The sequence below is a fragment of the Triticum aestivum genome, chromosome 3D, assembly GCF_018294505.1.
Source record: "Triticum aestivum cultivar Chinese Spring chromosome 3D, IWGSC CS RefSeq v2.1, whole genome shotgun sequence".
Classification (NCBI taxonomy): domain Eukaryota; kingdom Viridiplantae; phylum Streptophyta; class Magnoliopsida; order Poales; family Poaceae; genus Triticum; species Triticum aestivum.
This window is the reverse complement of record NC_057802.1, coordinates 37,534,928-37,560,613: the sequence shown is the minus strand read 5'-3', so window position 1 is coordinate 37,560,613 and position 25,686 is coordinate 37,534,928. Positions and strand designations below refer to the sequence as shown.

Below are 25,686 nucleotides of genomic sequence, written 5' to 3'. Positions count from 1 at the left end.
ATGGGCCCGCCTCCCTATTAATGTTGATGAAAATGTGCTCACTCCTGACAAGTTGCATAATGCGCGTAACTCATCTATATCGTTGAACCCTTTGCGCTAAATTGAATCTCTGCGGAAATCCCAACTAAGCGTATCATAAGCCTTATTGAAAACAATCTTGAAAAAGACCGCCTTTTGACAATTAGTATTAACCTCGTGAATTATTTCACGTAGTGCCAGTAGCCCATCATGAATTAGATCACCCTTAATGAAGGCCAACTGGTTTTGATGGGTAATGCTAGGCACTATAGGTGCCTCCCTAATGGCGTGCGCCTTGGCTAGGACGCGGAAGATCACGTTAATAACTGTGATCGGCCGGAACTGGCGAATGTCCATCGGCCCAACTACTTTGGAGATCAACATAACCACTCCATAGTTAAGGCGGGATGTGTCGAGCACCCCTTTATAGAAATCCCGAAATATAACCATCACCACCCCTTTGCCGACCTTCCAGAATTTCATAAGAAAAATCAGACAGGAAGCCCAGCCAGGACCATGGCAGAGTTGGGTTTCATCGAGTTCATTGCTGCTTCAACTTCTGCCTCGGAAAAGGGCTCCATGAGGCTCAGATTCCTCCCCCTCAGAGATCCGCATCTCGAAGGGCCATACATCCTCCCGAAGATTCTCCCTAGGCCATTGTTGACCATTAAAAAGGTCGTTATAAAAACCACCAACGTGAGAGCGGATCTCCACCTTGTCCTGAAGCATTGTGGGACCATCCCAAAGGACCACAATTGAGGATCGACGATGACGGCCGTTGGCCATAGCCTGGAAGTATGCCGTGTTGGAGTCACCCTAAATGTAAAATTTAAACGGCCTTGAAGACGACAGTAAATCTTCTCGTTCCGGAACAACGTCAAGAGGATATCCTCGAGAGCATATCTCTCCATCCATTCCTCCGGATCCAGACCCGCCGTGGTTGGCCGATCATCAAAGGAATGGATGGCCAAGGAGCTCCGCCTTGCGGATCCTCAAGTCTCGCCCAGGTTGCCCCCCCCCCAACCCCGCATGAAAGTCCTAGATAACTTGGTTTTTTTTCTTCGATACAGGACATTTGATTGAATTGATATATCGAGGTGATACAATCGCATCTAAAGAATGCCCAGCCTCTGCATAACTCGATGCACACAGCCAAAAAGTCCAACCGACCCAAAAAATAAAATTGTTTTACAACTTAAAAAGATAAATTAGTCCAAGCCTATGATGTGGCAGATCCTATCGGAATATCACACTGCCATCCATGGGGGGAGAAAACCTCCCTGGTCGTACGCTCCAGCCGCGTAGACGCCATCATAAAAAGGTCCCTGTCCTCCGGCCTCTGCAGGATAGACCAAATACAGAGCCATCGCGTACATACATGAATAACCTGCATAGGAGATGAAACACATTTTTTATTCAAAACCACATCATTCCTGGTAAGCCACAATGCCTAGCATGAGGCAGCCGCCCCCACAAGAATATGTGCAGAAAATTGTTTATCAATACCCTTCAACCAGTTGTCGAACATGTTACGAGCACTACGTGGTGGGTATAAATTTGAAGCTACTTGAACTATGGCCCAAACCACCCGAGCGAACATACACTCAAAAAATAAGTGCTTAATAGACTCGTCATGTTGGCAAAAGACACACGCCTTGGTGCCTTACCAGTTGCGTCGTGCCAGATTATCTCTAGTTATGATGACCCCCTGTTTAGGAACCAGAGGAATATCTTCACTCTTAGAGGGATTTTAAGCTTCCACAATTTCCTGTTATCAACCCGAACATCACAATGAACCATTGCATCATACATGGATTTAACTGTATACTTGCCATTTTGATGCAAATTCCATCGAAAGATGTCCGGTTCATCTGACAGCTGGATAGCCTCTAGACGTATGAGTAATTCATTCCAAGCTACCGGGCGAGGTCCTAAAAGGTCCCTATGGAAAGAAATATCAGGGTTTTCTTGTCCCAAAACTTGTTTGATGGTGACAAATTTATGTCTAACAATCCTATACAAACTCAGGTATTGCACCATGAGTGGTGTGGTCCCTAGCCAGGTGTCTTCCCAGAATCGAACCTGGGAGCCGTCCCTAACCGAGGAAGTCCCAAATTGGAAAAAGAATTCCTTGGCCTTCATGACTCCAGACCAAAAATGTGAGTCACCAGGTTTCCAATGGACTTGAGAAATGGCTTTGGATTCCACGTACTTGTTATGAATGATTTCCTGCCATACTCCATTCTCAGTGAGTAGTTTATAAACCCATTTGCTGAGAAGAGCAATATTTTTAATCTCAAGGTCCTGAATTCCAAGTCCCCCTTGACTTTTAGGTCGACATAATACCGTCCACCTAGCCAGTCGATATTTCTTTGATTCATTATCACACTGCCAAAAAAACCTGGATCTAAAGTAATTGAGACGCTGAAGAACCCCTTTCGGTAGATGGAAGAATGACAACATATATAAAACCATGTTTCCTAGGACGGAATTGATCAAGATCAATCGCCCCCCATATGACAAGAGTTTGGCTTTCCAACTGGCTAGCCGTTTCTCAAGTCTCTCTTCCACGTGCTTCCACTCAGCGATAGTTAAACGCCGATAGTGTATGGGGATACCCAGATACCGAATCAGGAACTGCCCGAGATGGCATCCAAAAATGTCAGCATACTCAGGTGCATATTCTGCAGCATCCCCGAAGCAAAAAAGTTCGCTCTTATGAAAATTGATTTTGAGGCCAGAAAGTTCCTCAAATGCACATAAAAGCAGCTTGAGATTTCTTGCTTTATCTAGATCATGATCCAAGAAAAGTATCGTGTCATCCGCATATTGTAGGATAGATAAACCCTCTTCTACCAAATGAGGAATGACGCCGCTAACCTGACCGGCCACCTTAGCCCGCTCAACAAGGGTAGCTAACATGTCAGCCACAATGTTATACAAAATGGGTGATGCGGGGTCCCCTTGGCGAAGCCCTTCCTTGTCTGAAAATAGTTGCCAACCTCATCGTTAACTTTGATGGCCACACTACCTCCAGGAACAAAACTCTCAACCCATCAACGCCATTTTGGTCAAAACCCCTTCATGCGTAATGTTTTCTACATAAAGGGCCATTTAACTTTATCATAGGCTTTTTCGAAATCTATTTTAAAGATCACTCCATTCAAATTTTTGTGGTGAAGCTCATGTACCGTTTCATGTAGCACAACCACACCATCTAGTATGTTGCGTCCTTGCATGAATGCAGTTTGAGTGGGCTTGACGACATGGTCAGCCACCCCGTTCAACCAGTTAGTTTCGACCTTCGTAAAGATTTTGAAGCTTACATTGAGAAGGCAAATCGGTCGATATTGTTGAATACGAATGGCCTCCTTAATCTTAGGCAGTAGGATACCCGAACCAAGTCCGCCTTGATTACATCCCAAAAGCATTGATAAAACTCTGCCGGAAAACCATCCGGTCCCGGAGCCTTGTTGTGTTCCATTTGAAACACCGCGGTTCGAATTTCCTCTTCAGAAAATGGAGAGGTTAATAATTCATTTTCCGCTTCCGAAACTTGAGGGATGTCATGAGTGATAGACTCGTCCAACTCAAAAAGTGTTTCAGTGGGACGGCCAAAAAGCTCTTTGTAGTATTTACTAATAAAGTCTCTGAGCGGTGCTTCCCCCTCAATATGGCCTTCCTCCTGGTCAAGAGCAAAGATACGTTTCTTTCTATGTCTGCCATTGGCCAGCATTTGAAAGTATTTCGTATTATCATCACCTTGAACGAGCGAATCGGCCTTGCAACGTTGGTACCATTTAATCTCTTCCTCACGAAGTAGGCGTGCAATCTGCTCATTAAGATGGCTTTTTTGCTCAATCTCAACAGCAGAAAGAGGCGTCACCTCCGCAATTTTATCGAGGGTATCGATTAAAGTAGATAGCCATAACTTTTCTTTTTTGTAAATGCCAGCAGTGTGTTTATCCCATCCACGAAGAAATCAGCGCAAGGCGCGAATTCGATTGTTCCATCATTTAATGGGCGTGTTACCGCGAGGTTGACGCGCCCACACTTTCTTGACCATGTCGAGGAATCCCTCTCTAGTGAGCCATCCCAATTCAAATTTAAACTGATGACGGTTAGAACTTGGAGTTGTTTGTCCAAAATCGGTTAGCAATGGAGCGTGATCCGATAAGGCCTCAATCCTTTCTAGTGCCCGTACCGAGGCTAGATAACTTGGTACAGTGATGCCAAATGTATAACACCGACATCGATCGGTGGGGGAGTCAAGCGCCTCGAACCACTTGGACTTGACCGCCTCGGCAAAACCGGGCTTGTGTAGCCAGAACAACTCGAAATGGAACTATGGCGGCGGCCGAGGACTAGTTTCCCTGGATGACAACAAGGGGACATGATCTGACCAGTGCAGTGCCAGCACCAGGAGGCTGTGCGTTCAAATGCACTGATCTTTTTGAAATGTCTTATTTTCTTGTATACATATGAATAAAATTAAGCTTTCAATCAAAAAGGTTATGGGGTCAGCTGACCCCACAACTTACATGTAGAACCGCCCTGGATTTCACCCAACCCTCCTAGTCAGTAGTGACTGCCCGAAGAGCTGCTAGGGGAAACTTATGCTCCCTTCAAACGCAACACTCATAGTATCGTAGTGCTAAACTCTTATCTTTGTCTATTTTGCTCTTTGAAATTTTTTGAACGCCATCTTCAAAATGCTGAGCCGACAACTTGACGGAGTCTAAGCCATCAGCACACGCTGTCTATGCTCGGTCCAGTTTAGTATCTCAAACATTAAATGGTAGTGATATATGGCTCTAGAAACTGATCGAACGAACTAATTCCTATAGTAGATGTGGACCCAATCAATCTCCAGCGTGCAGATATCTCCATCAAAAACACACTCGTCTTCTCGAGCACAAAATTAATGCCCAACACTTATCATTACATAAAAAAGGAAGTAATTAATGCATCAATTAATGAGAAGCGAGGATGGGGCTCGAGAGCATATCTATCCAAGAGTGTTCACCTATAAAAGCACCCCTGCTCGATGAATCGATCATGTGCCTTCCGGGACTGTATTCTGTTGCCTTGTGAGCTGGCACTCTTGCTAGATCGATCCACCGATCATGTGCCCGGCCACTGGTTGGAGAGCATCTTACGCAATGGCAGGTCGCCCGTTGCTGGCCCCGGCCGTCACGATGCGTCCTCCTGGACCAGAGTTGGGCTCGAGGGCCTCGCTATACGTCGGCGACCTAGATGATGGCGTGGCGGAGGGGCATATCTACGCCCTGTTCTGCCAGGTGGCTCCCGTGGCGTCCCTCCGTGTCTGCCGGGACGTCATTGGCAGGTCACTTGGTTACGCCTACGTGAATTTCTACAGTCGGGAGGACGGTGAGTTTGTCTTCATCTCTTTTTTTCTCTTTTTTTTTGCGGGGTTGTCTTCGTCTCTTTGCATGTCATCTACTCAGGCTTGGATCGGGGATACAAAGAACTTACGAGGCTATGTGGTTTTAGATCTGTTTGGTTGTGAAGTCTGTGATTTACTAGATTTCACATACAAGATGTGGCACACCATCGGTTGAAGTTCTATTTTGGCATATTCTTGTTCTGGTCAACCGAGGCGATGGTCTTTTGATGGAACGTGCGTAGATAGTGTGTTGACCTGCAGTTTGTAGAACAACGTGTCAGTAACATAAGTAGTGTTTGAATCCGTAACCGATTCGGGTTTGCGGAATCTGATGCTATCGGAGTTGGACTCGGAATAGGATATATGATTGGCAAAAGCAAATGGACACACAATAGTGGTTGCAATTAAATGTGTGTCTACCTACATACCATATATTTCTGTCGTAAAGAAACTTACATGTTCCTATTATTGGTGATGTCTATCTTATTCAGGTTGTAACACTATGGAATTGAATCGATTGGCAAATTGAATTGTAGTTTGTTGTTAAGTTGGGTTGGTTATTTTTGAAATTAGCCAACATTAATTGGTGTTTGTGTCTGAGTGAAAGGCTTCATAGATTGCTTGTTTTTATTATGAACAGAAGAGAATAAGAATTTGGGTTAAAATTCTGTTAAGAGTTCTCCATAGATTGTGCACCATGGGGTAGAAAAACGCCACAGAAAATAGTGCTGTCAATCCGACTCGGAACAAGATGTATGCTTTTGGAAAAATAAGTAGACACACACAATTGTTCCAATTAATATGTGTTTATCTGTTCGCTGAGTTATGCCGTAAACAAAATGACATGTTCATATTAGTGGTGGTTGTGTATCTTATTTATGGTGTAACATTTGGGAGTTGAATTGTTAGCGAGAGGAATTGTAGTTTTTATTAAATTAGGTGACATGATTTGTTTTCAAGTCAGCCAAGGTTCATCATTGTTACCAATGAGGGAATGACTTCATAGATTGCATTTGGCGATTAGGAAGAGAATGGAATTTTGACTAAATATAGATTGGGTTTATGCACATTCCATAAAAAAACAAGACCCTCGCTTCGATAGGTTACAACAATAAATATAACTTCAAGGCACTGTAGATTAGGAAGAGAATGGAATCAGCAGTTTGTAGAACATATGTTGCCGAGCACTGACATTAGTGTTGGAATCCGTAAGTGATTTGGGTTTCCGATATGGCAAAAAATCTTCGTGGAAACAAATGCCGTCAGAATACGACTTAGAGTCGGATGTATGATTCGGAATAGTCAAGTACGCACACACACCGGTTGTAATTAATGTGTTTTTATCTACATATATATTTTTTTGTCACAAACTAAATGTTGCCATTATTGTTGATGTCTATCTTACTTACGCCGTAATACTTGGATTGAATCATCAGCGAGAGGAATTGTAGTTTTTTGTGAACTTTGGGTTGGTTTGTTTCAAGTTAGCTAACATTAATTGTTGATTCCATCTGAGTTTATGGCTTCATAGATTTCTTTCATTACGAATAGAAAAGAATAGAATTTGGGTTAACATCCTATTAAGATTTCTGCGTAGATTGTGCACCATGGTGTAAAATTCGACGCGGAAAATAATGTTGCCGAATATGTCGGAATCCGACTCAAAATTGGATATATTATTTTGAGAAAACAAGTAGACACTCACAATTATTTCAACTAATGCATTTTTTCTACTTGTGGGATTCTGTCATAAACGAAATGTTATGTTCATATTATTGACGTCATCTATCTTACTTACGGTCTAACTTTTGGGAGTTGAATTGGTTAGCGAGAAAAAAATTAGCTCTTTGTTAAATTGGGCCACGCGGTTTATTTATAAGATAGCCAAGATTCGTAGATTGCACATGGGAATTAAGAACATAAGAGAATGGAAGTAGAGCTTCAATTTCCTTATGGTTTCATGTAGATTGTGCACCATGCATGGTGTAAGACATCCCCGTGGAAGTTAACATTGTCACAATCCGACTCGGACTCGGATGTGCATATGATTAGGAAAAAACAAATAGCTAGAATTTGTTTACAATTACTGTGTGTCTATGTTCTTATTTCTTTCTATCTAAACAGAAGGACAAGTTTCTGTTATTGGTGTTGTCTATCTTTTTTATGGTGTAACATTTGGGAGTTGACTTGGTTAGTGAGCTATTTTTTTGAAGGTTAGTCCATGCAGTTTGTTTTCTAGTTTAACCAATATTCATTGTTGTTTCCATTGATGCCTTCAAATGTTGGTGTGGCAATTTGGAAAATATATACAGGAGGGAACTGAATGTGGATTAAAAGTTCGTTAAGATTTTTTCTAATTTGTGCACCATGGTGTTGAAATGTGCTACATTACACTAGGTAGATTGTATGATCACGATGGCTCCATGGATTTCATAGTTAACCTAGTCAAATTTTCATCAGTTTATTCATGCTCCACGCTGCCAAATTAGTGAAGAGAAAAATTGTACATAGTTCAAATTGGATATTAGCTTTGCATATCGGGCATACGATAATTGTCTGTTCGATGAACATCCTGTCATATATAATACACCATGTTGTATCGTGGTCAATTATACATATACATACCATACCTACACTATTGTTTTCATCTTAACCTGATTTCTTTTTCTTTGTATGTTTGCTTGCCCTACTAGATGATTTGAGTTTAATACTACAATTACCTCTAATAATTTTGTATGTGATTGTTTTGCAGCCAAACGTGCATTAGACTCTTTAAATTTTACCCCTGCCAACGGGAAGCATATCCGAGTTATGTTCTTGAATAGGGACCCAACGCTGCGATTGAGTGGAAAGCCAATATATTCATAAAATTTTTTGTGCCAAATATTGATGGCAAGAGCTTGAGTGATATGTTTGGTCGCTATGGCACTATACTATCATGCAAAGTGGCCACTCACTTTAACGGTCAATCAAAAGGGTACGGATTTGTTCAGTTTGCAGAGGAGACATCTGCCAATGATGCCATCGACAACTTGAATGGCAAGTTGGTGAATGGCAAACAAATTTTTGTAGGTCTCTTCATTCGTCGTCAGGAGAGGCAGCCAAATATCAACTTGAGTAATTATACAAATGTATATGTGAAGAACTTTCCAAAGGAATTCACTCACAATGACCTTCTGCAAGAGTTTGGTCCATTCGGTACAATTACTAGTGTTGTAATAATGAGAGATAATGATGGAATATCCAAATGCTTTGGATTCATTAACTATGGGGAATCAGAATGTGCTGCAAAAGCTGTGAAAAGTCTTAATGGTAAGATGATTAAGGATTCAATTTTGTATGTTGGAAGAGCTCAGAAAAAGTCAGAAAGAGAAGCAGAGCTGAAAGAAAACTTTGAGCGTGCGAGAAATGAGAAATTCAAAAAGTTTGAAGGGCTCAATCTATACGTGAAGAATCTAGATGGTAGTATTAATGATCTAAATCTTAGAGGGTTATTTGAATTTTCTGGTGAGATAGGATCATGCAAGGTACTTCTCTCTTTATTTGCTAGCTAATTCTGATTCTTAGTATCATGGCTCACCTTCTTAACATTTTTTTAGGTTATGGTTGATTCACAAGGAAGGAGCAAGGGTTATGGCTTTGTGTCATTTACAACTATTGAAGCTGTCCACAAGGCTGTAAGTAACATGGTTTAGTTGTATGCAAACGTCCCCAATGCATCCAGTTGACTAGTTTAGATTATTAAATCGTCTTTAATCAATGTGGTAGATTGATGGGATGAACAGGAAGATAGTTTGTAAAAGCCATTTTATGTTGGTGTAGCTCAACGCAAAGAGGAAAGACCAGCGATGCTAGTGGTATGTCTTTCCCAAGTGATCATTTTGTACATTAGGTGCCTTCTGCTGATAAGTGATAACTAGTGACTTCTTTTAATTAATCTTATATGCTGATAAGTGTTGTTTGAGTTCTAATATTGCTATGTGTCCATGTCTACTACATGTTCAATTATTTACATATTATTTGTTTCATTTTTACACATAGCTGATGAACTAAAAGAAAATCTGTTCAGTTATAAATAAGTTGTATATTGTCCCATCCTAAGAATAACATAGACTGAGAATCAATGTGGATGAGTGTTAACAAAATGGTTATTTTCTTACCGTCCAAATAAAGTTAAGTAAAACAAGTTCTCTCTTGTCACCTGTGTGTCACTGAATATTTGAACATTAGATCTGCAACTGTTTCAAGAATATATACAAGGGATACATCACAAGCTTAATGCTACTAACATTGTTTCTAGGCACACTTTGCTCGTATTCACAACGCAGGAGTTCTAGCATCCGCAGTACCACAAAATTTTGCTCCCCGTCAGTTCTACGTCGGTCCAGGAGTGCCTGGCATGTTCCCACCACAGGTTCCTGCAGGCATCGTGTATCAGCAATTCCCACAATAGCATTTCACTCCCTGGGTTCCTAGCGGCATGATGCCATATACATATAACATGCCGAGGCCACTGCACCATGCTGGGCGTGGTGTGCATCAAGAAATCAATGTACACCAACAGGTATTATGGCATGAGATATGACCATTTTTTGACTTAATGTTTTTAATCCTTAATGCATCAGCTGGTCTTGCAAAGTGCGTCCAGCCGTGCCCATGTTCAGATTATGTCACAAGTAGTCAATTCACCAAGACTTTGGTGCTTTTACTATGCAGATGGTGCTGGAATTTTGTCTATTATGGGCCAGCCAATAGCAGTTTCAGAAATTCCTAATAAATCCTAGAGGCCCACGCAGCCCATTCGGGCAAGGCAAGAGGTGGAACTAAAGTTTAATCCCACATTGCTAGTTTAGAGGGAGTTGGACCTCTTTATAAAGGAGGTTCTTTCCCCACATGTATGAGCATGAGAACAAGAGGGACATCCACGCGCGCTCCTCCTCCGCCGCCCGCCTCGCCACGCCTCGACGCGATGCGCCGCGGGTTGCGGGAATGAGCTGAGCCGATGTTCTCTTGCGCCTATAAAAGGGAGGTCGCTCCTCTCAGAGAGACGCACCAGAACAACTCCTTCGCTCGCCATCGGTTCCATCTCTGAGCTGCTGCTGTCTTCCTCATCCCAGCCTGCGGCGTGCACCGCATGTCGGGACAGTAGGCCTCCGAAACCACACCTTTTGAGTCATGTACGGGAGAAGGGTGATAAGGTTTTTGGGGAGCGTTCAGCGCGACTACTGGCTGCTTCATCACGGACGATCCGGTCGCCGACGACTACTTCCCCGACCTCCTCGACGACATGGCAGGCGAGGACACCGACCCCAAGTCCAACGGTTCTATTGCTGCTATCCCGTACGCGTTCTTCTCCTTTCTATTAGAGGTCCTGCTACAGTTCCTTGTTCTGGTATTTGCCCTACATATGTTAGACTCTATTTCATATATGCAACTTGCTATACTGTCTGCTCTAGATATGTTTAGTTACAGTTCGTATATGAAGATGTTGTTTACCTTCTCTTTGTCAAATCGATGGCTTATTTTATCACTACTATTCTGGTCTGCTTTATCTAGTATTTCTGTTAATAAAATCATTCGGTAAATTGCTCATATTTCCAACAATCCAAAAACCTTATTATAGGCAATTTACCCCGAGTGGTTTTGCTGCTTCCATGAGACCTCCTATGTTTGAGGGTATCCACTATAAGAGGTGGCGCGTGAGAGCAGTCTTATGGTTTCAAACTATGAGTTGCTATGATGCCACTCTCGGCAAACCTGAAGGAGAGCTTGATGCTCAACAGGCACAAGCTTTTTAGAAAATGGATACTGTGTTTAAGGCTGCTCTCTTGAGTGTTCTTGGTTAGAACATAGTTGATGCTTATGCGTCAATTGATAATGGAAAAGATATATGGGATGCACTCGAGGCCAAGTTTGGGGTCTTGGATGCTGGCACCGAGCTGTACATCATGGAGCAATTCTATGATTACAGGATGACTGAAGAGCGCTCCGTGGTTGAGCAAGCTCATGAGATACAGTCATTTGCTAGAGAACTTGAGCACTTTAGTTGTATGCTACCGGACAAGTTTGTTGCCGGAGGTATCATCACTAAGCTTCCTCCTTCGTGGAGGAACTTTGCTACCTTACTGAAGCATAAGAGACAGGAGTTTTCCGTCCCGGATCTCATTGGCACTCTTGATGTGGAAGAAAAGGCGAGAGCAAAGGATACACGTGCTCGAGGTATTGAGGGAGGATCTAGTGCCAATGTGGTACAGAAGCAGAACTTCCAGCCCCACAAGTTCAAGAACAAGGGCAAGTTTGATGGTAAAGCAAAGTTTGATGGGAAGAACAAGGCTGTGCAGCACACGAACTTCAAGAAGAAGAATGACAAGAAGAAAGGTGCTTGTCATGTGTGTGGGGATCCTGATCATTGGGCTCCTAGTTGCCCTAATCGCTATGACAAGCGTCATCCCTGGGAAAGGCGGCAAGACCGCTAATGTTGTCATTGGAGACACTGACATGAAGGATGCTGGGTATGGTATATTTCCCACTATTCTTTCAGTATGTCATTCTCCTGATTGGTTGATTGACACGGGTGCTAATGTGCATGTATGCGGTGATATTTCCATGTTTTCGTCTTATCAGACCGCAGGGACTTCAACCGTGCTGATGGGCAACGGTTCAAGTGCTTCTGTTCGTGGTGTTGGCACGGTCGATCTGAAGTTTACTTCGGGGAAGATCGTGCGGCTGAAGAACGTGCATTATGTCCCCTCCGTCAATAAAAATCTTGTTAGCGGATCTCTTCTGTGTAGAGATGGCTACAAGCTTGTCTTTGAGTCGAATAAATTTGTAATATCCAAGTATGGAACCTTTGTTGGTAAAGGCTATGAGTCAGGAGGCCTGTTTCGTTTATCCTTATCAGACGTTTGCAATAAAGTTGTTAATCATATTTGCAACAATAGTGAATCAAATGTGTGGCATTCACGTCTCTGTCATGTTAACTTTGGTTGCATGTCGCGACTAGCGAAGTTGAACTTAATCCCTAGTTTCACCACTGTCAAGGGATCTAAGTGTCAAGTTGTGTGCAAGCTAAGCAACCTCGTAAGTCTCACACGACTGCGGAAACGAGAAATCTTGCACCACTAGAGCTCATACATTCAGATCTATGTGAAATGAATGGTGTTTTGACAAAAGGTGGAAAGAAATATTTCATGACGTTAATTGATGACTCCACTAGATACTGCCGTGTGTATCTTCTGAAATCTAAGGATGAGGCTTTGAACTTTTTCAAGATCTATAAAGCTGAAGTGGAAAACCAACTTGATCGAAAATCAAGAGGCTTAGGTCCGACCGTGGTGGAGAGTATTTTTCCAATGAATTTGATGCTTTTTGTGCGGAACATGGTATAATCCATGAGAGGACGCCTCCCTATTCACCTCAGTCAAATGGGGTGGCCGAAAGAAAGAACCGTACTCTAACTGATTTGGTTAACGCCATGTTAGACACATCGGGTCTCTCCAAGGCATGGTGGGGGGAGGCGATATTGACGGCATGTCATGTCCTAAACCGAGTTCCCACAAAGAACAAAGAGATAACTCCATTCGAGGAATGGGAGAAGAAAAGGTTAAAACTCTCTTATCTACGAACATGGGGTTGTTTGGCGAAAGTCAATGTTCCAATTCCAAAGAAGCGGAAGCTTGGACCAAAGACTGTGGATTGTGTTTTCCTGGGATATGCTTTTCATAGCATTGGCTATAGATTCTTGGTTGTAAAATCTGAGGTACCTGACATGCATGTCGGTACGATCATGGAGTCGAATGATGCGACTTTCTTTGAAGATATCTTTCCCATGAAGGATATGGCTACCTCATCTAATCAGGAGATGCCTAGTTCATCGAATCAGGAACCAGTTACAATTACCAAACCTGCCATTTCGATGGAACACTTTGAAAGTCCTGTGGAGGAGAACAATGAAGTTCCTACTAGGAGCAAGAGACAGAGGACTGCAAAGTCCTTTGGTGATGATTTTCTTGTGTATCTCATAGATGACACTCCCAGTTCTATTTCAGAGGCCTATGCATCTGAAGATGCTGACTATTGGAAGGAAGCAGTTCGTAGCGAGATGGATTCCATCTTGGCGAATGAAACTTGGGAGATAACTGATCGTCCTTATGGGTGCAAACCTATAGGATGCAAATGGGTATTCAAGAAGAAGCTTAGGCCTGATGGTACTATTGAAAAGTACAAGGCTCGGCTCGTGGCTAAGGGTTATACCCAAAAGGAAGGTGAAGACTTCTTTGATACTTACTCACCTGTGGCTCGACTGACCACTATTCGAGTTCTACTTTCACTAGCTGCCTCACATGGTCTTCTCGTTCATCAAATGGATGTTAAGACTGCTTTCCTAAATGGAGAGTTGGACGAGGAAATTTATATGGAACAACCAGATGGGTTTGTACTAGATGGTCAGGAAGGAAAAGTGTGCAAGTTGCTGAAGTCTTTGTATGGACTCAAGCAAGCACCCAAACAGTGGCATGAGAAGTTTGAAAGAACTTTAACAGCTGCAGGCTTTGTTGTGAACGAAGCTGACAAATGTGTGTACTATCGCCATGGTGGGGGCGAGGGAGTTATCCTTTGCTTGTATGTTGATGACATACTGATTTTCGGAACAAATCTGAATGTTATTAAGGAGGTCAAGAATTTCCTATCTCGCTGTTTTGAGATGAAGGATTTAGGAGTGGCTGATGTCATTCTGAACATCAAGTTGTTGAGAGACGATGATGGTGGGATTACATTGCTTCAATCTCACTATGTGGAAAAGATCTTGAGTCGCTTTGGCTATAGTGACTGCAAGCCCTCTCCAACACCTTATGATGCAAGTGTGTTACTTCGAAAGAATCGAAGAATTGCTAGAGATCAATTGAAATATTCTCAGATTATTGGCTCGCTTATGTACTTAGCCAGTGCTACAAGACCTGACATCTCTTTTGCTGTTAGCAAACTGAGTCGGTTTGTCTCAAAACCAGGAGATGTGCATTGGAAAGCTCTAGAGAGAGTTTTGCGTTATTTGAAAGGCACTGCAAATTATGGAATTCACTACACCGGGCACCCAAAGGTGCTTGAAGGGTATAGTGACTCAAACTGGATCTCAGATGCTGATGAGATAAAGGCCACGAGCGGATATGTATTCACTCATGGAGGTGGCGCTGTTTCTTGGAAGTCTTGCAAGCAGACCATCTTAACGAGGTCAACAATGGAAGCAGAACTCACAGCACTAGATACAGCTACGGTCGAAGCAGATTGGCTTCGTCGGCTCTTGAATGACTTGCCGGTTGTTGAGAAACCTGTACCGGGTATCCTTATGAACTGCGACAATCAAACTGTGATCACGAAAGTGAGCAGCTCAAAGGATAACATGAAGTCATCAAGACACGTTCAGAGAAGGTTAAAGTCTGTCAGGAAAATGAAAAACTCCGGAGTTATTGCATTGGATTATATCCAAACGTCTAAAAATCTGGCAGATCCTTTTACTAAGGGTCTATCACGTAATGTGATAGATAATGCATCGAGGGAGATGGGTATGAGACCCACAATATGAGTTGTTCACAGTGGTAACCTATTCTTTGTGATCGGAGATCCCGTGAATTAGATGTGGAAGACAAGCTGTTGGTCAACTAAGAGGAGAGTATCCTTACTATTCACAATACCACTCCATTTGATGCAATACTCTCCTAATCTGCATGGCAGGTTGATGTATATCTTAATGTGTTCTAAGTGGCTCATTTAAGCAGAGATGTTATCCTGCAGAACATCTTTTGAAGAACACACCTATATGAGTCTGATTGTCAAACGTCGCAATCTATGAGAGTAGGGTTCTCTCTAGTAAACTCATGAAAGGTCACGGAGTATGACGCATAAGCTCCACCCGCGGGGAAGACCCACGGTAGCCACGTATCGGTCAAGGCTTTATGTGAAGCTAGATTCGCAGAAAACTTGCAGTTGAAGGCCCAGTCCACTGTTCAAGTTGCTTACTAGTGTAGCATAGAGTTCTCGGTGGAAGTTCAACTTAATAGTCTCCACTGCAGTACCGGTATATAAAACAGTGTTTTGGAACCAAAGGCAAATTTTGTGTGCCTTTGGGATCTGGTGGGGGATTGCTGGAATTTTGTCTATTATGGGCCAGCCCAATAGCAGTTTCAGAAATTCCTAATAAATCCTAGAGGCTCACGCAGCCCATTCGTGCAAGGCAAGAGGTGGAACTAAAGTTTAGTCCCACATTGCTAGTTTAGAGGGAGTTGGACCTCTTTATAAGGGAGGTTCTTTCCCCACATGTATGAGCATGAGAACAAGAGGGACATCCACGCGTGCTCCTCCTCCGCCGCCCGCCTCGCCACGCCACGCCACATCACGACACGACGCACCGCGCCGCGGGTTGCGGGAATGAGCCGAGCCGATGTCTAAATTTTTGTCACGCACGACGAGTATGCGAAAGGTCACACGGAAGCTGAAAAGTATAGTGGAGTTTGAGTGCGAACGGTGCAGCCCTTCGGCTACTGGCTGTTTGCTTCATCTTCGTCTCTTCGTTTCACCTTCCCTCGCTGCCCTCTCGCCTCCTTCTCTTGCACCTATAAAAGGTAGGTCGCTCCTCTCAGAGAGACGCACCAGAACTACTCATTCCCTCGCCATCGGTTCCATCTCTGAGCTGCTGCTGTCTTCCTCATCCTGGCTTGCGGCGTGCACCGCACGTCGGGACAGTAGGCCTCCGAAACCGCACCTTTTGAGTCTTGTACGGGAGAAGGGTGATAAGGTTTTTGGGGAGCGCTCAGCGCGACTACTGGCTGCTTCATCCCGGACGATCCGGTCGCCGACGACTACTTCCCCGACGACGACTTCTTCCCCGACGTCCACGACCTCCTCGACGACATGGCAAGAGAGGACACCGACCCCAAGTCCAGCGCTTCTGCTGCTGCTGTCCCGTATGTGTTCTTCTCCTTTCTATTAGAGGTCCTGCTACAGTTCCTTGTTCTAGTATTTGCCCTAGATATGTTAGACTCTATTTCATATATGCAACTTGCTATACTGTCTGCTCTAGATATGTTTAGTTACAGTTTGTATATGAAGATGTTGTTTACCTTCTCTTTGTCAAATCGCATGGCTTATTTTATCACTACTATTCTGGTCATGCTTTATCTAGTATTTCTGTTAATAAAATCATTGGTAAATTGCTCATATTTCCAACAGATGGTGTACCCAAATGCGAACCAAGCCTTCACACACCTGCCGAATGGTATGAATGTAAATACCAACTCTGTGATGGTTCCCCCGGGCTTCGCACAAACTGATAATACTGTCTGTGCTACGTCTATTCCAAGCAATAACACTGCTACCACTGCTGTTGATTCTTCTGACCCGGAGCAACGACATCTCGTAAGGACAATCGAATTATATTAGGACGTGCTAATTTCACAGTTACAAGTTTTACTTGCCATTCATGTTTATAAATTGGCCATTTATGTCAATGAAGGGTGAGTTTCAGTTTGGTTCTATATTTTGTTTACGTTGCAGATTCAAGGCGAAAATTGTCCCGCTGGCTGAACAGCTTGAGCCATTATCAGGAGGGAAGGTGACAGGGATGCTGGGTGAAGCAATGGAAGCTCTGCAGAGAAACAAAGTTGAAGAGGCCAGCGATACTGTTGACCTTGCGTCCGTATCATCATCCTTGACCTTGAGGGCTTTGAGCGATGCACCATCATCCTCGAGTGCTTCCGGCGACGCTGCTAACTATGCTTCCGCATCGTCATCCTTGAGTGCTTGAACGCTGATTCCTAACATCTCTATCAACCTAGAATTTAGATGACTGGACAATGTTTAAGAAGATTCCTGATTTGATGTTACTTCATGATATTTTCGGGCAAGAGTTTTATTCTTATTTGTTCTTAAGTTAAAGTGCAACTGCATTTCCACCAATATTCAGGATAACTTTAGACGGTGTCCTCTCCCTTACGGCAAGGTAAGGTTTAAGAGACTGGATATTTAGCTCCCGTGGGCAAGGGCACCCCTTTATCCATACCGTTGGTTGTAGATTCTCATTCCTCGCGATCCGAACCCTGCCTACTACCCGTTCTGATTTGCAGGGCTACAAGCACAATACGGCAGCACATAGCCTCTCAGCGCAGCTACTTCTGATCGTGACAGCCGACAATGTGTGTCAAGTGTGTCACATCCTATCACATGAGGTCGGCTCTTTAGTCTGCGTTGTGCCTAGATGCTAGGGCTAGGAGATTAGTCCGAGTCAAACTCGTGAAAGAATGCCCAGGTGCTGCGAATGCTCTGACCGAAGCACGAATCTCATCAGGACTGGATGGACATGATAAGAGGGTGTCGGAACTCCCGGGAGTCATCACACCTTTCCGATCTTATATCCTGATAAGTGTTGTTTGAGTTTTGATATTGCTATGTGTCCATGCCTACTACATGTCCAATTATTTACGTATTATTTGTTTCATTTTTACACATAACTGACTAACTAAAAGAAAACCTGTTCAGTTATAAATAAGTTGTATATTGTCCCATCCTAAGAATAACATAGACTGAGAATCAATGTGGATGAGTGTTAACAAAATGGTTATTTTTTTACCGTCCAAATAAAGTTCAGTAAAACAAGTTCTCTCATGTCACCTGTGTGTCAATGAATATTTGAACATTAGATCTGCCACTGTTTCAAGAATATATACAAGGGACACAACACAAGCTTAATGCTACTGACATTGTTTCTAGGCACACTTTGCTCGTATTCAGAACGCAGGAGTTCTAGCAGCCGCAGTACCACAAAATTTTGCTCCCCGTCAGTTCTACGTCGGTCCAGGAGTGCCTGGCATGTTCCCACCACAGATTCCTGCAGGCTTCGGGTATCAGCAATTCCCACAACAGCATTTCACTCCTTGGGTTCCTAGCGGCATGAAGCCATATACGTATAACATGCCGAGGCCACTGCACCATGCTTGGCGTGGTGTGTATCAAGAAATCAATCTACACCGACAGGTATTATGGCATGAGAGATGACCATTTTTCGACTTAATTTTTTTAATCCTTAATGCGTCAGCTAATCTTGCAAAGTGCATCCAGCCGTGCCCATGTTCAGATTATGTCACAAGTAGTCAATTCACCTGACTTTCATGCTTTTACTATGCAGATGGTGGACCCAAATGCCAACCAAGCCTTCATATACATGCCAAATTCTATGAATGCGAACGCCAACTCTGTGATGGTTCCCCCGGGCTTCGCACAAACTGATAGTATTGTCTCTATTCCATCTGTTCCAAGCAAGAACACCACCACCACTGTTTATATTCTTCTGCCCCGGAGAAACAACATCCTGTAAGGACAGTGGAGTTGTATTAGGACGTGCTAATTTCACAGTTACAAATTTTACTTGGCATGCATATTTTATATATTAGCCATTTATGTCAATGAAGGGTGAATTTTGAGTTTGGTCGTATATTTTGTTTACCTTGCAGATTCAAGACGAGAAATTGTACCCACTGGCTGAACAGCTTGAGCCAGAATTAGGAGGGAAGGTGACAGGGATGCTGGGTGAAGAAATGGAAGCTCTGCAAGGAAGGAAAGTGGAAGAGGCCAGGGATACTGTTGACCTCGCATCCGTACCATCATCATCGACCTTGAGTGTTAGCAGAGATGCTATTGACCCCGCTTCAACAGCGTCGTCCTCGATTGCTTCTGCTGACGGTGCTAACCTTGCTCCGGCACCGTCATCCTCAAGTGCTTGAATGCTGGTTCCTAATATCTCTATCTCGACCTGAAATTTAGATGGTTGGATAATGTTTAAGAAGATTCCTGATTTAATGTTGCTTCATGATATTTTCGGTCAGAGTTTTATTCTTCTCTGTTTGTTCTTAGGTTAAAGTGCAACTGTATTTTCCCCAATATTTATGATAACTTCAGATAAAAAATTAGACAGTGTCTTCTTCCATTAGCAGGGATCCTATAGTTTACGTCCAATATAAGGACAAGATAATAGTTTGACGGTATCTGTTAAACAATTCATGATGGCCTCGCAAAAGAAAAACACAACAACGAAAAGTGCAAATAGCATGTTATGGCAAATAGCTTCAGCCTCTAAATCAGCTAAATTGATGCTAAACTGGGGCTAAATGGCGCTAAAACTGCCAAGTAGTACTATATGGAGAGGTCGTTTACATGGACAAGTAGCATTTGCTTTTCTCTTCTACAATTATATCTCCTAATCTTTCATAAGTTTATATATTACTAATGTTCAACTCATCTACCAGGGGAAAAGGCCCTCTCCTCAATGACACAATAAAAATCCTAGACCCCTCGCCGCCGTACAACGCCCCAGGGTGTATGGTGTGCCACAAGCTTGTGCCAAATGGTCAATGTGCCAGCGGAGTTGCCTCAGGTGAAGGCGGCGGCGGCGTGAACATGTGCAGTGGGATGCTAGGGAGGTGAGCGACCACAGGAAAGTTTAGAGTACTGTGAACATCTCACAGATTGCTAGATGTTTCATGTGATGTAGTAGTACATATATACATTCAAACTTGTCGATAGATACATGGAAGAAACTAGTTAAGAATTCTGAGGCATACAATGTGGAATCGGCAAGCTTCAGTTCTACAACTTCAATTTCAAATTCTGAGGCATAAATATCGAAGTAAAGTGTTTTTTCATCACTTCATTGCACGTTCAGTGAAGTCGTTGCAGTAAATCTTGAGCTCCTCGTAGTGGTGTCGCAATGCCAGCTCCAGAGTGCTCATCGCGTTGTCTTTCGACAGGAGATGAGCGAGCAAATTCTCGCACATGGCCTTCATCCACTCCAGGCGGAACCGGCATGCCGCCGCCATCATTTCTCTGGCTACCACCGTTTCATTCACAGGAACCAGCTCATCGGTATAGACAAAGTGGAGTATGGCCCTGAGCACAACGACCTTCATATCTTCGATCCGTATGACACTGTTGGTTGTCGATGCCTCTAATGTGTCGTATAGAAGCAGCGACCGCACGGCGATGATGAGCCAGTGCGTGTGAATCTCGCTCTCCTGGACCAGGGACGTCACGTCTGACCATTGCTTGCTCACCATCAGCTGCTCGAGGTGCCTGACAATGTTGGACGGCGGCACGACGATCATAGGTTTGGCGATGGTGGTGCTAGTACTAGTAGTGCACGCCTTCGTGTGGACTTCAAGGTCGCAACGTATGGTAAAGGAACCATTGTGACCTATGTATCGTGACTTTGCAGAATTCACCATTGTGAACTTTTGAAACCCCCAGGTTTCACGTACCCTAGTAAAAATATCTTCTGAACAAAGCACAATCAATGGTGATTTGCCACTAGGGTCACCGATCCGGAACTTCTTGGACAACTTGACCCTAGCAGTTCCAGGATCAGACCATAAACGGAGGTAGACAGATATGTGCTCCCCACCCTCCTCCGCCGAGTACCCAGACGGGTATACATTGACCGTCATACGCACATGCTCGTCTCATTCTGCAACCAACCCACATGAAAAAACAACACAAAAAGCTTCATTCTTTCTAATGCAGACTAATGGCCAGGTACATACATACAGAAACAAGTCTTGACGCACGTGAAAAAAGAGCCAACAAACAGCGCACTCTCAAACAATTTGCCCCTTTCTCTCTTCTCGCACACATCTCTGTACGAGATGCGGCGCGACTGCCGGTGACTGCCGCGACCAGAACTGTGCGTCTCCCCTCCCCCGCGCCGTAGCCTGGCCTTCCTCTTGTCTGTCAGATCGACCACCGCCGGCGCTGCGGAGACACTGCATCGCAACACAGCATCCATGACTGAGAATGGGGGAAGATTGACTACGATTCTGCAACGGAGCATCCATGGTGCTGCTTGGCGGTGACTTGCTGCGACGTAGCATCCATGTAGATGCTCGCCAGCGACGGTGCTACAACACAGCATCCATGTCGATACTCGCCGTCGACGGTGCTGCATCGCCGGTGCTTCAATGGAGCGTTGCCGGGAAATTGGTGTTGCGATGAAGCATCATCTGAGCCGCCGGTGCTTCAGTGGAGCATCGCCGGAGTGCGGAGGTGCTTCAATGGAGCACCGCCAGACCGCGGATGTGCTTCAAAGGGGCATCGCTGTGACCGACAATCGATTGTCAAACATCATACATATGCGGGCCGGGCCATGTTTATCACAAGATATGATAGAGATATAGACTAGAAGGTAGTTTGTATGAGATATTCATGTAACCATCTTCTCCTTTCTTCTCTCCCAAGTCTTTTCTCTTGTAACCGCATGTTGTATGCCATCTAGGGTTTTGGCTCCCTACTATATAACATGAAGCACGTCGCTCCCAACGGAGCAAGACGTTTACCGCTCGCACATGGTAATCAGAGCCCCTCTTCTTCAACTCATCTAGCTACCAGAACCACCTGTGCCGAAGCCACACCATGTCTTCCTCCTCAGGCGCTTCCTTACAGCCTAGTCTCAATGGCCAGGTCACCGAGAAGCTATCCCGCACGAACTACGTGCTATAGCGCACGCAGATCATACCTCAACTGCGTGGCGCCGGGGTTTTCGGCTACGTCGACGGCACCCAGCCGGAGCCGGCAAAGCTCCTCGTCACCACCAACAAAGAAGGCAAGGAGACTTCAACGCCCAACCCTCTCCACCCAATCTAGGTCCGGGAGGACCAGCAGGTCCTTGGCTACCTGCTGAGCAACCTCACGAAGGAGGTGCTCCTCACGGTGACCACGGTCACCACCGCGGGCGCGCTCTGGACGACGCTCGCCGGCATGTACTCGTCGCAGTCGGTGAGTCGCATCAACAACATCCGTACCTCTCTCATCAATGCGCAGAAGGGCAACCTCTCCGTCGCCTCCTACTTCGCCACCATGCGCGGCTACGCCGACGAGTTGACCGCGGCGGGCAAGGCGATCCTCGACGATGAGCTCATCTCCTACATCATCCACGGGCTCGACGCCGACTACCATCTGCTGATCTCCGCTCTGGATGCTCGTGTCACCCCCGTCACCATCGACGAGCTCTTCGCCATGCTCTCCAATTTCGATCAGCGGATGGTGCACTTCCACGGTAACGGCGGCGGCGGCTTCAAGTCCTCCACGAACTCGGCCTCTCGTGGACGTGGCGGCTCCTCTCGACGTGGCGGCTTCTCCCGTGGCAGGGGGAGGTCCAATGGAGGCGGCAACGACGGCGGGTCCAACTCTCGCAACAGCAGGCGTGCTCCCACCAGCAACAGATCTCGCCGCGGGGGGCGGCAATCCTCGCGCACGTCCTGATGCCCCTCGGTGCCAGATATGTGGCAAGTTGGGGCACACAGCAAAAGATTGCTGGTACCGCTACGAAGAGGACCACGATTCCTCTCAAGATGATGACAAGGTGGCGGCGGCTGCAGATGGCTCCTACGGAATCGACACCAACTGGTATGTCGACAGCGGCGCCACCAACCACATCACCAACGAGCTCGAGAAGGTGACCATGAAGGAGAAATACCGCCGCAAGGACCAAATCCACACAATTAGTGGTGAAGGTATGGAGATTAGTCACATTGGTCATTCAAGTTTTAGTACCCCTTCTCGTAAAATCCATCTTAGGAAAATTTTGCATGTTCCTAATGCCGACAAAAGTCTTCTCTCTGTCCATAGAATTGCTCTTGATAATCATGTCTTCCTTGAGTTTCACCCTTACTTCTTTTTTATCAAGGATCAGGTGACGAAGAGAATTCTTTATCGAGGTAGATGCGTTCGTGGACTCTACCCGTTGATTCCGGAGCTTAGGAGACTGAATAAACAAGCTTGTGGTGGTATGAAGCTTTAGTCCACACGATGGCATGATCGTCTAGGACATGCATCTTTTTCTTTAGTGGAAAAATTACTTAGAAAGAATAAGCTCCCGTTTGTTGGTGAGCGCAATATTGAAACTATTTGTGATTCCTGTCAACGAGCTAAGAGTCATCAGCTACCCTATCCTATATCCACAAGTGTGTCTACCAAACCATTGCAATTAATTTTTTCAGATGTTTGGGGTCCTGCCCCAACTCAGTAGGTAGACATACGTACTATGTAAGTTTCATTGATGACTATAGTAAATTTTCCTGGATTTATCTTCTTAAGAAAAGATCCGATGTCTTTCAAGTTTTTAAGAACTTTCAAGCACTCGTTGAACGCCAATTTGACAGCAAGATACTTGTTGTCCAATCAGACTGGGGCGGAGAGTATGAGAAATTAAACTCTTTCTTTCAAACTCTCGGCATCTCTCACCATGTGTCGTGCCCCCACGCTCACCAACAAAACGGCTCTGCTGAACGCAAGTACAGACACATTGTTGAGGTCGGTCTAGCTCTTTTAGCTGGCGCCTCCATGACTTTGAAATTCTGGGATGAAGCCTTTCTCACCGCCGTTCATATCATTAACATGCTTCCTAGTCGTGTTATCAATAATGAAACTCCAGTAGAACGGCTACTCCACACCAAACCCAACTACACGTCTCTTCGTGTTTTTGGGTGTGCATGTTGGCCCAATCTTCGTCCGTACAATCAACGCAAACTTATGCTTCGGTCAAAGCAATGTGTATTTCTTGGGTATAGCGCCCAACACAAAGGTGTCAAGTGCCTAGATGTCCACGGGGCGAGTTTATATCTCCCGTGAAGTTGTTTTTGATGAAACGAAGTTTCCTTTCGTTGATCTTCATCCCAACGCCGGTGCCTTACTTCGCAAAGAAATTCTACTCTTGCCTCCTTCTCTCACCGGCCTTGATCATGGGGGAATTACTTGTGATGATTCAATACCGACTAACCCTCCTAATGGTGCAACCGAGTTCTCTGGTGATGTTGCAGGAACAATCAGCGAAGAAAATGATGAAGAAAATGGCCCTCAAGTGCCATATTGGCTGTGTCCATATTTGGGGAACAAATCCCCCTTGGGATCGGCGCCAAACCAGTTGCAACCCAGAAGATCCGCGCCGGGATCAGCGTTGGCAGACGCGCCAGACCTGCCAGCGACGGAATCTGCCGCGCATGTGGACCAGCCCTCGGCTGGCGGCTCGCCCGATGCCACGCGGCGGCGTCCCAGTGGAGCGGGCGGCGTGCGCTTCCCCGACCAACCGTACTGCTACAAGCGGCGGGCCCAGGCGCGGCCGACCGGCGCGGGATCCAGCGCTGACCCGACCAGCCAGGAGGGCGCGAGCTTCGGTGCTAATCCTCGTGGCCCCGCACAATCATTGGCTCATGATGAGCCGGCTGGTGCGCCAGGATCTTCTGCGGCTGATACAACTTTGCCATCACGTGCTGAAGCCACAGAGGATCCGGTGCGGGTGCCAGGCGAATCTGCCTCGGGATCGCCTGCGCCAGGGACTCCTGTGTGCGGCTCCGGATCTTTTGCGCCGGCTGATTCAGCAGTGCAGTCTAGGCGGCTCACACGGTTACAAAAAGGTGTAACTCAACCCCTTAATTACAAAAATCTAAGCAAATATGGTCTCGTTTGTTCTAAAGATGAACATGCTGAACCAAGAACTCTGGATGAGGCACTTGGAGATGAAAAGTGGAGAAAAGCAATGATGGAAGAATATGTGGCACTGAAGAAAAATAAAACATGGCATTTGGTTCCCCACGGCAAGGTAAAAATCTTATAGATTGCAAGTGGGTGTTCAGAGTTAAGAGAAAATCTGATGGAACTATTGATAGATACAAGGCTAGGCTTGTTGCAAAAGGCTTTAAACAGAGATATGGTATTGATTATGAGGATACATTTAGTCCAGTTGTAAAAGCTCCCACCATTCGCCTTGTTCTGTCTATTGTTGTCTCTAGAGGATGGAGTCTCAGACAGCTAGATGTACAGAACGCGTTCCTTCATGGTGTTCTGGAAGAAGAGGTGTATATGAAACAGCCTCCTGGGTTTGAGAGCAAATCTAATCCTTCATTTGTGTGCAAACTTGATAAAGCACTCTATGGCTTGAAGCAAGCTCCAAGGGCGTGGTACTCCCGTCTTAGTCACAAGATGCAATCACTTGATTTTGTTCCTTCCAAGTCAGATACCTCACTGTTCATTTACAATAAGCTCAATACTTGCATATTTGTTTTCATCTATGTTGATGACATTATTGTTACAAGTTCATCTAGTGAGGCCATTGCATCATTGTTGAAGGATTTAAGTGCAGAATTTGCTCTCAAGGATCTTGGAGATTTGCATTTTTCCCTTAGGGATTGAAGTGAAGAAACACAAGGAAGGACTCCATCTCTCTCAAGAGAAGT

General features: G+C 44.9%; 1 protein-coding gene and 1 pseudogene across 1 annotated transcript; one reads left to right on the top strand and one right to left on the bottom strand.

Moving 5' to 3' along the window:
* Nucleotides 1-5,089: 5,089 nt before the first annotated feature.
* LOC123073984 (polyadenylate-binding protein 3-like) lies at nucleotides 5,090-19,191 on the top strand (annotated as a pseudogene).
* A 918-nt stretch (nucleotides 19,192-20,109) lies between these two features.
* LOC123073983 (BTB/POZ and MATH domain-containing protein 1-like) lies at nucleotides 20,110-20,907 on the bottom strand. Its single transcript, XM_044496953.1, has one exon. The coding sequence runs from the start codon at nucleotides 20,905-20,907 to the stop codon at nucleotides 20,110-20,112; it is 798 nt and encodes a 265-aa protein (XP_044352888.1).
* Nucleotides 20,908-25,686: the final 4,779 nt, after the last annotated feature.